This window comes from Etheostoma cragini, chromosome 18, assembly GCF_013103735.1.
Source record: "Etheostoma cragini isolate CJK2018 chromosome 18, CSU_Ecrag_1.0, whole genome shotgun sequence".
In the NCBI taxonomy this organism is placed as follows: Eukaryota; Metazoa; Chordata; class Actinopteri; order Perciformes; family Percidae; genus Etheostoma; species Etheostoma cragini.
The window spans coordinates 4,884,786-4,899,380 of NC_048424.1; the positions used below are offsets into that span (position 1 = coordinate 4,884,786).

At 38.1% G+C, this 14,595-nt stretch overlaps 1 protein-coding gene across 1 annotated transcript in view; it reads right to left on the reverse strand.

Moving 5' to 3' along the window:
• Positions 1–14,595, reverse strand: part of knl1 (kinetochore scaffold 1) — a 17,489-nt gene continuing 2,894 nt past the window's right edge. The window contains exons 5-34 of the mRNA XM_034900775.1: positions 14,467–14,549; positions 14,327–14,382; positions 14,224–14,245; positions 14,020–14,063; positions 13,860–13,912; positions 13,029–13,710; positions 12,824–12,876; positions 12,064–12,658; positions 11,728–11,780; positions 11,417–11,469; positions 10,788–11,353; positions 10,569–10,600; positions 10,156–10,219; positions 8,231–10,029; positions 7,440–7,569; positions 6,802–6,860; positions 6,603–6,701; positions 6,401–6,516; positions 4,509–4,599; positions 4,205–4,321; positions 3,091–3,178; positions 2,851–2,913; positions 2,714–2,753; positions 2,523–2,627; positions 2,172–2,272; positions 1,908–1,973; positions 1,619–1,728; positions 1,305–1,426; positions 976–1,101; positions 1–880 (exon numbers count right to left, since the gene is read on the reverse strand). Coding sequence (XP_034756666.1) covers positions 784–880; positions 976–1,101; positions 1,305–1,426; positions 1,619–1,728; positions 1,908–1,973; positions 2,172–2,272; positions 2,523–2,627; positions 2,714–2,753; positions 2,851–2,913; positions 3,091–3,178; positions 4,205–4,321; positions 4,509–4,599; positions 6,401–6,516; positions 6,603–6,701; positions 6,802–6,860; positions 7,440–7,569; positions 8,231–10,029; positions 10,156–10,219; positions 10,569–10,600; positions 10,788–11,353; positions 11,417–11,469; positions 11,728–11,780; positions 12,064–12,658; positions 12,824–12,876; positions 13,029–13,710; positions 13,860–13,912; positions 14,020–14,063; positions 14,224–14,245; positions 14,327–14,382; positions 14,467–14,549 — 5,685 coding nt within the window. The 3' untranslated portion in view covers positions 1–783. The remainder of the gene's footprint in view (positions 881–975; positions 1,102–1,304; positions 1,427–1,618; positions 1,729–1,907; positions 1,974–2,171; positions 2,273–2,522; positions 2,628–2,713; positions 2,754–2,850; positions 2,914–3,090; positions 3,179–4,204; positions 4,322–4,508; positions 4,600–6,400; positions 6,517–6,602; positions 6,702–6,801; positions 6,861–7,439; positions 7,570–8,230; positions 10,030–10,155; positions 10,220–10,568; positions 10,601–10,787; positions 11,354–11,416; positions 11,470–11,727; positions 11,781–12,063; positions 12,659–12,823; positions 12,877–13,028; positions 13,711–13,859; positions 13,913–14,019; positions 14,064–14,223; positions 14,246–14,326; positions 14,383–14,466; positions 14,550–14,595) is intronic.

Below are 14,595 nucleotides of genomic sequence, written 5' to 3' on the forward strand. Positions count from 1 at the left end.
TCCTGGCAACACATTTAATACAAGCAAACAATGGCACACCAAAAAGTTTCAAACTACATTTTTTAAATGTATATACATTCATTTTATTTTCCTAAAATGTAAAGAAATCATAGGAACTGGTGAATTGGCATTTTGAACAAAACAGCAAAAATATTTACATACATTCAATACTACAAAATGTGACTATACTATGTACACAGCAAGCAATACAAAGTACTTTAACCATGTTCACCATCTGGAAGCTGCAGTTTCTGCACACGAGAGAAGTGAAAGACTGCGATTGCTCTTACTAATAAAAGGCAGGTATCTGTGAATGATTACGTCCCGTCTCGCATATGTGGTGACCCACAAGTAGTAAAGATGTCAAGGGCAACATGCTGACGTACGTTGGTAAACATGGAGGCAACTGTTCACCACTTTTGTGTGAATAAGCTATGGCTGCTCCCTGAACTTGACATGTTCAATATTATAAACTGTAAATAACACTAAGCAAACACAAATAGAAAAACAAATTGACTGCTGTGTGCAGCTGCAGGGCTCAGGAATTCATGGATTTAATTCTAACTAATTTCCTGTATTCTAGCAATTCAAACAGGCACGTTGTCCTGCTGAACACCGATCATTTAATGTCACCAAGTATTTATATCAAAATGCAAAAAAACAAAAACAGTCTTGCAACCTGTACACATTATTTATTTACTTTAAAGCCAGTTGTGTTAAAGATTTTCTTTCATAATGTAAAAAATTGTTTTTTTTACAACTGATTGGAGTAAAACGTTTGTCTCAGTAGAGCAGATTTTCATTTATCTTTTTGACGATCTTTGTCAGGAGGTTCTTGGATGGACTGAACGCCAACACAATCTCCTCAATCTGTTGGATCCTGCAAATAAATATTGAATATTATTGTTAGTAATGAAGCACCAAAAAAGCACCACTCACTGATTTATACTAAAGGTATTTTAGAGTGAAGCTTACGTTGTGTTTCCGATCGTGTTTTTAAAGCTCTGCAGCTGGAGGACATAGGGCCGGTCGATCAAACTGACAGAGAAGATCACCTCAAACTCGGAAAATGTCTTGAGACTGCTGAAGACAATGTGCACTCTAGAAGAAGAAGTAAAGAAAGGATAGTATTACATAATGTGGCCAAGTTTTTGATAACGTGACTTTTTTTCTAGTTTTGAAAACAAAACTGGAATATGAAAGATTTGACATGTGGTTTTAATGATCTATACAGTTTCCATACAAATGAAGTAAGTGCTATAAAACTGCAAGCACAAGCTACTCTTTTTGGGAGGAGTACTTACTGAGTGTCCACACAGCTCATGTTGAGAATATTGAGCCTCACACTTCCCCACGTTTTTAGCCGACGCAGCTCCTCTCCCAGCAGACGACAGCGACTCACCACCAGGCTCACATCATGGAGCAGCTATATCAACAGGACAGACAGTTGAGAGTTTCAGTGTAACTAAAATGCCACAATCCGAGAACACAGATATGAGACAGAACACTATGGGTCTACAGAGTTAAAAAACTTGAACAAGATAAGTACAAAAAGTTCAACATGCAGCTGCACATGTGTCCCTCTCTCAATCAACACAACATCTCCACTGACACCTACCTTTGGAACATGTCTGCTCGTTGGATATTTCTCCACCCAGTCAGTGTGTCCCTCGATGTACTGAGAGAGCAGTCTGTGAACAAGGCGGGCATTTCCCTCTGACTTTTCATCTATTGGAAACAAAAATGTACAGTAGTAGTTAGTTAATATTTAAATATTTATTAGACATCTGAGATTTGAGCTCACGATTATCTGAACACACAATATGCATCACACAGATTCTGACAAAATGCCTACTCATGGATGGCGTACTACCTTGTGGATTGTTTTTTGTTTTTTTCCCACTCACCATCAAGTTGAAGACTCAATGTGATGTGCGATATTTTCCTTTCAGACTGATTATCAGCATAATTTCCTTCAAAAACAAAACAGGTAAATTCAATCATTGAAAAACAAAATAAAAAATCTTTGCAAAACCACAAATCTGAAAAGCACAACATGCTTCACATTTTCAGCCTCAGAGACCACCACGTAGAAGGCTTTGGAGCATGTTGACTGCTAAAGAACAATTCACTGCTTACTCACTCTTTGGTGTCTGTTGAAGACCACTTACCATTGGATTTGTCATACACCAACTGTAGGATCAAGGTCTCATAGAGGAAAGTGTAGACACTGCAGTTGTCTTTCTTCTCCCCAAACTTCCATTCATTTATCCTGAGGTAGGAAATGTGCAAAAATAGGTTTTTACTTTATTATCTTTGTGTGAAAAATAAGCTAAAAACAGAGCAATGTAATTGCATTGATTGTCAAGACTGACAAAAATATACTACTGGCCCTCATTAGTGACAGTTGAGGAGAGTTAGGGGGAAATCTCTTTAAGATTCGCCTTAAGCAGCTTTTTTTGTGAATGAGGTCTAACGTGCAAGACTTAAGATCTGGAAACCCATTAAAATCAGAAACTTACATATGCAGTGCGGTGACGTGGGTTTCAAGGTTGCTCGTCTCCACTTTCAGCCTGTTCAGTTTATCGGACGTCCGCTGCTTCTGCATCTCCAGTTCAGATATTTGTCTGTGGCAGAATCAAAGAATAGGAGTAGTAAACCTTTCTAAAATGAATGTGTCTGAACATGAAAAAACACATTATTCTCAACTCACCGGTTATTATCCTCCAAAGCCTCTGTGACTTTTTGCATTTCTGTAAAAAAAAAATGCCAATAACGTACTCAAGTCAAGTAAATACAAATTAATGAACAAACAAATGAAGGAATAAATAAAGTGGGATCACAAGTTACCTTCCTGACGTGATTTCAGACTTGGTTGGTCTTCAAAGCCTTTTTCTTCAACTGCAATAAGTTCTAATGGACAGACAGAGAAGGTGTTAACAGCTGTTTCACCTTCTATTCTGCCTGTCCCTTATCAACACACCCACACCAACACAGCCTGATTTATCACAGGTCTGAATCATTAGTTCATTTATTCAGACAAGGTGGCAACTGGAAAACCACAAGCCATTTTTCCCACAGTAGTCATACCTGTTTCTAATTCACGAATACAGTCGTCCAAACTTTTTATCATCCCATCTGCTTCCTCAATCATTTCTCTCGCCTTCTGTTGCTCCTTCTGTAAAGATGAAATATGTCTTTAAAGCCTCTTAACACCCACACAGGCAATTTACAGAAAGTATGTCTAGACCACACTATATCATTTACCGAGAGCCGACATCTCCCCCCAGAGTTTTGTGAGAATTAGAGGTAGCGTTACGTGGTTGTAGGAAAATTTAAGACCGGTTTAAAATGATCTAAAACCTAGAACACAGTACCCTTGCGAATTTAAACAGCTCATATTATGCTCATGTTTAGGTTAATAATTGTATATAGAGGTTATAGCAGAATAGTTTTACATGGTTTAATTTTCAAAAAACACTGTATTTTTGTTGTAATGCACATTAATGCAGCTCCTCTTTTCACCCTGTGTGTTGAGCTCTCTATTTTAGCTACAGAGTGAGGCATCACACTTCTGTTCCATCTTTGTTGGGAGTCACACATGCGCAGTATCTAGGTCAGCACTACTAGCCAGTCAAAAGCAGAGCATGAGGGAGTCCCATGGTAGCAGCTAGGCAAGCATTATAACGTGCGTTACAAAGTGAAGCACGTTCGTCACTGAAGTATAGGCTGGACTACAATAGAGCTGTTTGGAGCTGTTTGTGAACAGTGTTTTCTGTTGGAGATGGCAAGTCCCTTTGGGGGAGACTTTGGGCTTTTGCACTTTGTAAACCTATAACAAAGACAAATAAGATATATAACACAATACAGCCAAAAAGCATAAAATTTGCACTTTTAAACTTTTAAAAATGACTAAGATTTAAAATTTTTAATTTTACTTTGGGGTTCAGTGCCTTGCTCAAGAGCACATTGGCAGTCAGTGCCCAGGAGGTGAACTGGCATCTCTCCAGCTACCAGTATGGGGATTGAACCAGTGACCTTCTGGATCCAAACCCAACCCCCTACTGACTGAGTTACTGCAACCCCCAGCCAGATTAATAAAATAAAAAAAATAAAAACTGTAGGTATTGAGAACCTTTACTCTTACATGCTCTCAAAAGATCCCTGATGTTATCATTCAGTATTGCTGTGTGAAGGATCTTACCAGATTAGCTTGCACAAGATTGGAGTACAACACCTCCTTCATTTCATGCGACTGAACTTTGCTCAACCTTCTGGACAGGTTATGTCTCTCTTTTAGTTTGGCACCAAAAGATTTGAGCTGTGAATTTAAACAGACACAGTGAGGGGAAGATCATTATGCTACATCTACAGAATCAGCAAACGTCATCCACTAAACTAAAAAACATTTTTTCCTTTTAACAAAATGACAATCATACCTAAAATGTCACCAAAAAAATCAAAAAATTGCAATTGGAAAAAAGTACATTAAGTTATCCTTTTAATACCTCTTTGTCTGAAAAATTTCTCACTTCTTCCCACAAAGGTCTATTAACAATCTTCAGTGGTTTGTCTAGGTCACGCATTTGCTCCTTTAACCTGCGGAGAGAACAAACAGACCTGCTTTAGAACTTCAGTTGTTGGTTAGCACCTATTTTTTACTTCTAATAACAGTATCTACCTATACCACTTTCAAATGTATTCTTTAATTTTTGGCGCATTGCCAAACATATTCTGCTTTTAACTACTTACTACTGGAAGTTTACTATACTCTGAATTAAAGTGGCCATGTCTGATCTAAAATGAGACATCTCGCCTCTCAGCGAAGAAAACCAAGTGATATTCAGCCACAGTTGACAAACTAATAGAGCTGTCAATCTTCCTCTATAATACAAATAAAATTCCATTGGATATCTTTTTTTTAATATTCAAATAATTAATGCACAATTGCAGCCTGTTAAATAATAAGTGCTACACTACTTAGACTTATGCATTGTCAATGCCACCACAGCATGTGGTTGTTACACGTTCTGTCCACTAAAGGGACTGCTAACATTAGCTTTGCCTTGAGAGGACCTGTGCGCAACTTTGTTTCCATTTATTTTCCACCACGAGCAAACAGCGCCAAACAAATAAACATAACTGAGTAATGAAACACTATCTAAGAAGTGTAGTGAAACGCCTGTTGTAAAGGCTAACGGTGCTAGGATAGCACAATGGCATCATGTTAGAAAGCAGAGCTGAAACCATTTGTCATAAACTAGGTAAGTATCCAACAATGCTAACTACATTAATAACCAAGCCAAACGGTGCTGTCACCACTATTTTAAAGATTTATAAGCAACTTGCTTGTTGCAGATGGTTACAAAACTGAGAATACATTTATTAGAAGGTAATATATAAAGTGAAAGCTAACTGACAGCTGTAGGGGAGCTGACATAAACTTTAGCTTTCTCCATGAAGCTCCCAGCTAACGCAAAGTTACTAAAGTTACTATACCTCGCAACACAGTTAGAAAACAAGAACGAGCCAACTAATGTTAACATCAGCACTTTAGCTTGGTGGATGTCAATTTTAAAGTCATGTTAGAACTATTTCCCGTCCTCACGATTTCCAAACGCAGCCTGTAACTCCCCATTGTACTAACTTTACTCGCTACATAACATTAGCTGCGTAATGTTGTACTAACATTACTCTGTACATAACATTATCTTACACCACACAATGCCTTGTGTTTCTCACTCCCGCTAACTTAATGTTCATAACAAGTGACATGAGTGACACATGCGGGTAGGCCAAGCGAGAAAAGGGAGGATAGCTAACGTTAGCCAACATATTTATTTACAAAAAAAAATCACAATTTTTTTACTATACCAATTATATTTGACTTTTGGTATTCGTTCAAACAGCCCTATAAACTACTATAGGTATTAATTACATTCATAAACCAGCGTTCAACAATAAGCGTTGCCCGGGCAAGTAAAACACCACAAGGGGCAAGTAAATTAAACAACCCACTTGCCCGTTCGGGCATCATCGTGTAATAAAGGTTATTCTTCTCTTGCCCCCGTTGGAAAATGCTTGTTGAATGCTTGGATTTTATTGTGTCGTTGGCCAATCAAGAATTAAGTTGGTGCTTGACGCTTTTGACGTTTTGTTTTTTTAAAAAAAAGAAAAGAAGTAGTGTTCTTTACGGTGCTTTTGACATCGTTTTCCTAACTCTTTTTTTTACATTTTTGACTTCTAGCAAAGTTCGACTTTACCAATGTCTTTTTATTAATGTTTCTGACGCTTTTCTTTCAAAAACGTTTGTGTAAGGGCCAGTAAAAATTTACGGTGGGCAAAAAAAACCTTAAAATTGAACCCTGTAAATGTGTTACGAAATCTTGACGGTACACACCCCTCCACCATCTCTGTAAGGTTGAGGACATCTGTCTCATACACCATCTGTTTAGGATGGTTGATGTATCGGTCTTTCAATAAATCCATCGATGTGCGATCTGTGTCTGACAAAAGCTGCAAAAACAAAATAAAAAGGCAAGTAATTACATTTGGTCATTGTTTTTCATGTATTCTTTTTGATATCAATGAAATTAACCTACTCTGCCAGGAAGGATGCTTTGCCGAGGATTATGGATGACAAAGTCTATGTTGAAGAGTTGAAAGAACTCTAACAGTGTAATGGTGCCATCATCGAGTTTCTGTAATCAAAACATTGAAGACAATAAATCACCAGCGTAAAAAAAATCAATTAATATTTCAAAGATGTGTTATATGTTATATAATATGTTAATAATATACCCTCTGAACATCATTGGCGTAGTCTTCTAGCTGGGATTCAAACAGGCTTTGTTTGTAAGCTGGAAAAAAGAAAACAATTGATTTTCCATAATTATGTCAGGAAGGTACCACTAAACAAGGATCTTTATACCAATTCAAATTTAAGACTTTTTAATTACCTTTTTATGACCATTGCAAATTAAATTCAACACCTTTAATCAAAACAACAACTGAGCTGAGGTTGTTCAAACCAATCGTTAAACTTGCACTTCCCCAAAGCTAAAGAATAGTATAGTTTTATGTCTATGGTACAATACAAAGACTTAAGCCAATAACACAAAAGCTGATTGGCTGCAATATAAGTTGCACGTTGGTCTTATTTGTAGTCGTAATATATCAAAATTACATTTGGACGAGCAAAAGAAAGTACAACTACAACCCTAGGAATAAAAAAATAAAAATAAAAAGAGAGCATCTGAGGTAGCGTCGCATGGATTTAGGAAAATGAAGACCAGTTTAAATTTATTTAACACATAGAACACAAAACATTCAGCGAATTTAAGACTTTTAAAAAGGCCTAACATTTTCATTTTGAAATTTTAGAATTTTTTTAGAAGTCCCCGTGAAAACCCTGTACACCAAGTGAGTTTATAACTTACTTGATTCAAAAGTAGCTTCACATCTGATGCTGGCTGTGTGACTGTTGTTGGAGTAATCTGTGGTCTGTGTAGTCATGCTAGGAACTGTAGTAACGTTACTGTCACACTCCACAACGTGTGACTGAAATCCCTGGCAACAAATATGACAAAGGGGGAAAATGGAAAACCATTGACAAGAAAGTGTAATATAATATACTATAAATTCTCAAATAAAGGTCGGTGATTCAAGTGAAGAAGTGAACTACTGATTGTCTGCTAATGATATGTAACAGATTAGTTTTTTTATCGGCATAGTAGCTACATGGTATATACAGCCATAGCAGTTTACCCCTATATTTCCATTTTATTCCTGTTAACTCCCATGAAAAGAAATGTTGAAACCATAATTGCATCTACTGTTTCTAAGTGCGAATTAATTACCATCAATGAAGCTCAACAATTCCTGACGTCTTTTTCTTAATTTGTTTTATTAACAACTGGTAATAGTTAGTAAATACAAACCAAATAACTTATAGAGAATGACTTTGTATTAATGGAATCAGTGCAGGAAATGTACACAATCCTAAAATTATCGGGACCACAGGTAAACATGGAGGAAGAGTTGAGCTTGCATCAACAGGAAATTAATCAGTGAATAATAAATAAAAATCAATACATTTATCAGGAAACCGGGAGGTTTCTCACTAAAATGTGATAGATATACTTTTAAGGAAATGAAGGAACATAAAAGATTAGTTAAAAGGTAAATAATGACCCTCTCATTATTTGAGAACTTAAAATACTTGACCTACCATTTCAACATCAGTGGTCGCCATGGTGGATACTTTCAGTCTCTTCTCATCCTCCACATTATCTGCTGGCAAAGGTCTCTTTTTTCCACTGGCGGCATCAATCAAGTCCTTTTCATATACATCTTCCTCTAAAAGCTCATCCATGTTGAACTCTTGGGAAGCACTCTCTTTTTCAGTGGCTTTCTGAGGACTCATTATGTCCAAGGTTTCAGACATTTCTTCATAGCTACCAAGCTCTTCATTATAAATATCGCTCATATCATGGTCAAAGTTGCCCAGTTGATGAGTAACATTGATAGGAAATGTCCTCTGGTGTTTGTCCACAGAATTCCCCTTCTTTGGATCATCCGGTTTGCTTTTTTGGGGGAGTTTTGCCTTAAAAATTCCCATTGAGAGTCTTGACATAAGTTGTTTAGTCTTCAAGTTGAAAGGAGTTCTAGTAGCAGAGGGTTGTTCTCCTTGCATGAGACATTGAGCTTGTGTATATTCTTCTGTGTTTACCAAACCCATCTCAAGTTGAGGCTCTGTTACAGGTAGGGATTTGGTTTTGTTGTTTGAGGTATCGTCCATGTTCTGTTCCAGGAGAGGCAAGGGTGCTGTGCGGCTGTCCATAGCAATGGTATCAGGAGCTGTACTCACCATGTGACTCAAACGCCTTACTTTCGACTTAAGATCGGCTAGACTCATCCGTCTGGATTTTTTTGAAGGTGCTGTATCAATATCATGGTCAACACAGGGTGGACTCACCATCTCCTCTGATAAAGTACAAGTTAGATTTTTTGATATGGGTTCCTTACTGGTGCCAGTTTCATTTGAGTCAGGAGAATCAGGAAGGTTTGGGATTTCCACTCCACCTGGGTTGGATGATCCCAGTGCTTCATTTCTCTGTTGAGGAGTTGTCTCAGTTTTCTTCAAATGGTCAGGATTGGGGTGCAAGTCCTGTGAGGAAGAAAGGCATTGAGGCGGCTCACCTGTATATGTTTGTCCTAAAATGCCGCCAGTTTGAGCTTCAGGTATGTTTATGCTCACATCGTCCTCTGGACTTTCTGTCATGGTTTTATTTGCTGGCCTCTCCAAGACAGCTGAAAGAAAACCAAAAGCTACCTTTTCAGTATCCACAACAGGCTTTTGTGTTTTAAGTTGGTCCAGTAAGTCATCTGTGTCTGGAGTTTCTTGAGGGGACAGTGCAGCAGGAGCCACTGCTCTAGCCCAGGGCTCACTCATCTTACACAGGGAGTTTTTAAAAGCTGGATCCAAAGTATGTGCGGACGAAGATTGGTGGAACGGATGATGAGTCTTCTTTTCAGATAAAGGAATTTCTGCTTCTTTATGGGTGAATAAAATATTAGAATCTTGGTGTGGAAGAAGTGAATGTGATACTGAATTGGTGTTATTTACAGCAAGACATTGGGTCACATCCATAGCTGCATCATTGTCAGTGAACCTTGTTGTCTTCTCGTCAGCAGATAAAATTACCTCATCTTGCTGTGACTGCAGTTTTAAATCAGTGGCAATGTTCACAGTGTGACTTCTTGTCACATCCATAGCTGCATCGGTTGTGTTGAATCTCATGGTTTTCTCTCCACAAACAGGTAAGGAGTCCACATTTTGCTGTGACTGCAGTTTAAAATCAGTGGCAATGTTCACAGTGTGACTTCTTGTCACATCCATAGCTGCATCAGTTGTGTTGAATCTCATGGTTTTCTCTCCACAAGCAGGTAAGGAGTCCGAATTCTGCTGTGACAGCAGTTTTAAATCAGTGGCAATGTTTACAGTGTGACTTCTTGTCACATCCATAGCTGCATCAGTTGTGTTGAATCTCATCGTTTTCTCTCCACAAGCAGGAAAAAAGTCCAGCTTTTGGTATGAGTCCAGTGGCAAATCACTGACAAGGTTTACAGTGTGACTTTGTGTCATATCCATACAGGCATCGTCAGCAGTAAACTTCACTGTTTTCTCTCTGCAGTCATCTTCAGCATTAAACTTGACCTGAGGAAGACAACCGTAACTTTTATTAGGACATTAACATTATTATTTAAAAAATTAAAACTTTTTGCCGTTTTAGTGCCACCATCCATAATTGGTCCTCTACCCCTTTCTAAAGCCAAGTAAAACTAGTAAGATCACTTTTGTTCTTTACACTTTAACAAATGCTTTTCTTTTGGGAGATGGGAACAAATTTATGTTTCTGTGGAACCTCTACAAAGAGCTTTCACCCTAGCCTACATAAGTGGACTGAAGTCTAAAGATGCAGTATTCAGGACAAGTAGACTGTATAGTGATTTGTTCAGAACACAAAAGGCGCAAAATATCCAATTGAGCAAAGCTTTAAGCTCACCTGATTTCGTTGCACCAATGAGGTATCCATACCTGAATGTGAAGATGGAAAATAAGTAAGAAGCAATTCAAATAAAAAATCCAGACGACCCCAATTCCAATTTTTAAGCATTAAACTGAATTGAAGCACCTAGTGGGTTTTTCTTATTTTGATCCTTACAATTTTTGTTCTCTGTTGCCTTAGCTTTCAAAACATTTGAAGGGATTGGTGTTTCCATACCTTTAGGGAATGTTCCCAGTGTTTTATTGTTCTGCTGTTGTGAAGTCATCTCTGCTTTCTTTAAACTATTACTTTGGGGGTAAATGTCTTGTGTGGGGAAAAGACAGTGAGGCGTACCATCTTTATCTGTGAGTTCTAAAATGCGGCCTGTTTGAGCTTCAGTCATGTCCATGCTTACATCATCTTCTGGACAGATTGTCCCTCCGTTTGATGAGTCTCCAATGCTGTATTGTGCAGCTGTAGGGGACATCTTTTCGACCACAGGATTAACACCGGGCCCACTTGGTTTTGAGAGGCTCTTATTAAAGCTTGGATCCACACTGCGTGCTGATGAAGACCTGTTTCTAGGCAGACCACATGTCTCATTTTCTTGTTTCTTCACAGGAAGACCTGATCCTGCAAAATTTACAGTGAGGCAATGGGTCTTATCCATAGAGGTATCATTTGCAGTAAGCTTAAAGGTTTTCTCTATAGACAAACGGTCCACATTTTGAAATGATTGCAGCTCGAAACCAGTGGCAACGTTTACAGTGTGACTTTGTGTCACATCCATAGCTGCATCAGTTGTGTTGAATCTCATGGTTTTCTCTCCACAAGCAGGTAAGCAGCCCTCATTTCCATCCATGCATGCAGAAAACCTCCCAGGTTTGTCTCTGCAGTCATCTTTGGTATCAAATTTGACCTGTGTAAGAAAAAAGAAAAAAACACTATTAAGTGCACAGCTATATAACACACATTGATCGTGATATGAAATTTTAAATTAGCATTCCTAATTCACTACTAACACGAATGAAAAAATAGTATTCTTCCATTTCTAGAATAAATGAACGCAATCACTGTGATTCTGCATAACCTGGTAAAATGTTTTTATTTCATGTAAATCTGTATATGGCAACACATTAAAGACCAAACTCTAAAAACTTAACGTCTTTAAGCTTACCTGATTTCTTTCCACCTTTGTCTTCAGAGATGGCTTCAATGCGGTCTTCATACCTATTGTGTGAAGGGGATTCAATAAAAAAGGGAAATTAGCTAAATCAATCATATCCAGATTCCACCATTTTACATATGACAAAAATGTATTTAGAAGTTGTTCTTAGTCCTAAACATGTTATAAAATATATGTTTTAAAGTACATACATCATTCACATAACCAAAATAATTATATTGTTGTTCAAATGTTTTGGTGAATGGTCTCATTTTGAGTCTCATCAAGTTTTATAGACTACATTTGAGGAGGAAAAAAAGAAGAGAGGAAGGTTTGTAATGTCCTTACCCGCACGGTTAGATGACCCCAGTGCTTCGCTGTTCTTCTGTCCTGAATTCATCTCTTGTTTCTTCAGACCTTCACAGCGGGAGTACATTTCTTGTGTGGGAAAATGACACCGGAAAGGATCATCTGAGGCAGTGGGCCCCATTATGCGGTTCGTCCGAGCTTTAGTCATATCCGTGCTCACATCATTTTCAGGACTGATTATCCTTCCATTAAATGATTTTTGGACGCTCCTGGAGCTGTTTGTGTCAACAGTTTCCTTAGAGGATGCTGCAGCAGAAGGCACCGCTCTGGCAATCACAGGATTACCACTGGAGGCGCCCGGTTTAGAGAGACTTGAAAGGAAGTCTTCAAATCCTAGATCCATAGCATTAGCGGACGAGCCAGGCGCACCACCAGCTTCACGCTTTCTCTCCTCCAGAGATGAAGCATTGTCCATTTTTCCAAGAGTGTGAACAATATCCAAGTTTTGGTTCAGAGGTGGTAATAAACTATTGGCAATGTTGACCGTGTGACTCTGAGTCATATTCATAAACTCATCACCTGCAAAGAACATTATTGTTTTCTCTTTGCAATCATTTTCTGTATCACAGTTGGCCTGAAAAAGAAAAGACGTCAAAAGCATTAAAATAACATTATGAAAACTGAACTAGTTAGTTTCAGTTAATGTCGGTACGACCCAGAAGGATTATTTTCAGACTTAAAACTTTGGCAAGATGGTAAATTCACTGTAACAGAAAAGTAAACTATTTATATAACTCACCTTGTGTCTTTGATGGGAAGCATGTACAGCCGGATTCTTCAAAGATGTCATATCTACATTTGGAAATTGATATGTAGTAAGATGCAACTTGAACTGTATTCAATCATAAGTTGTAAAATAATATCTGCATCCCCAAAAAACACAAGACATTAAGTACTATTGACCGAATCAATAATCAGTTATTAGTTGATACAAAATTCAATACCTTTAGGGTTAAATGATGCCAGTGTTTTACTGCTCTTCTGCTGTTTGGTCTTCTCTGCTGTCTGTGACACTCTGTTGTCAAAGCGGGAGTACATTTCTTGTGTGGGAAAAAGACACTGGAAAGGATCATCATCAGTGAATCCCGGCATGCAGTCTGCCTGAGCTTCTGTCATATCCATTCTTATATCATCTTCTGGACAGAGTGCACTTCTGTAAGATAATTCACCAATCTTCCTGGATGTATTAAGTGACTTCTCCATTCCAGCTGAAACTGAAGTTGGAGCCTGATTTTCTTTATCCACATCAGCCCAGTGTGTTTTAATCTGTGCCAGAGAGCGGTTTGCTTCTTCAGAGGGTGCGCCAGGAGCAGGCTTGGTTCTTGTGACGACCAGGCTAGGGCCACTTTGTTTAGAGTGACTGTCAAGGAATTTTTCAAATTCAGTGTCCAAAGAAGGCACAGATGAGGATACGTTTCTCGCCAGGGATCCATTTTGCACAGTGAACATTGCCGTTTTCTCTCTTCTAGAGGGTAAAGGGTCATAGTTCTGGAGGGAACTATCTCCAAGTAACCCTGCATCCCCGGCAATGTTTATCGTGTGACTGTGGGTCATGTCCATGAATTCATCATCTGTAGAAAACATCACAGTTTTCTCCCCTATGCCACCCACAGTATCAAAGTTGACCTGGTGAAGAGAAGTAGCTTCATGTCAAACAGTACACAACTGTCAAGTTTTACATCAAAACCTCTCATGAACATTATAATGAAGCATTCTAATAATATATTACATACAGTCATAAGAAAGCATTTTAACCAAATTGACTTTAAGCTCACCTTATGCCCTTGTTGAGAAGCATGTAGAGGAGCATTCAATAGGGTTTCCATTCCTGAATTTCAAAACTTGAATTAAGTAAGTCATCTTACACTGTAACAATTAGTGTGAGCATGTGTTAATAGTTGTCTGAATTAAAAAAACAAAAAAAAAGTATCCTACCTGTAATTGGTTGAATCCCATCTTCAGTGAGAGCCACCTGGACCCTTATGAAAGGAAACACATTACATTGCTGTCGTTATTACAGAACATTTTGACTGGTTTAGTAAGAACACAAGTCAAAGATAAGCATTTACAATCAACAGTTTTGTCCATGCTAGTGAGGTCAACAACTGAATATGTAGCTCAAGGATCAAGTCACCTTACCGATTGTTTGGGGCTGTCGCTGCTGTGAAATAACAGAGGACAAATATTACAAGGTTTTCATATATATTATATCTTTGTTTATCACATGGTTATACATACTTACTTGTCATTATTAACTCTTGTAAAGGATTTTTGGCAGGAGAGGCATTTTTTTCATCCCTGGAAAAGATAAAATACCGATTAGGTTTAAAAGGCCAGTCCCCTTGAAGGAAATGAAGCATGACTTGTTTTCTAGTGTCTCACTTTGAGAACAGGAGAACGTTGTTGGCAGGGGCAAAACTGACTCTTCTTGAATTCCTCTTTTCCACTGGTTTGGCACACTCCACCTAAGTGAAAAAAAAAAATAATTAAAATTAAAAAAGAAAAATTGTA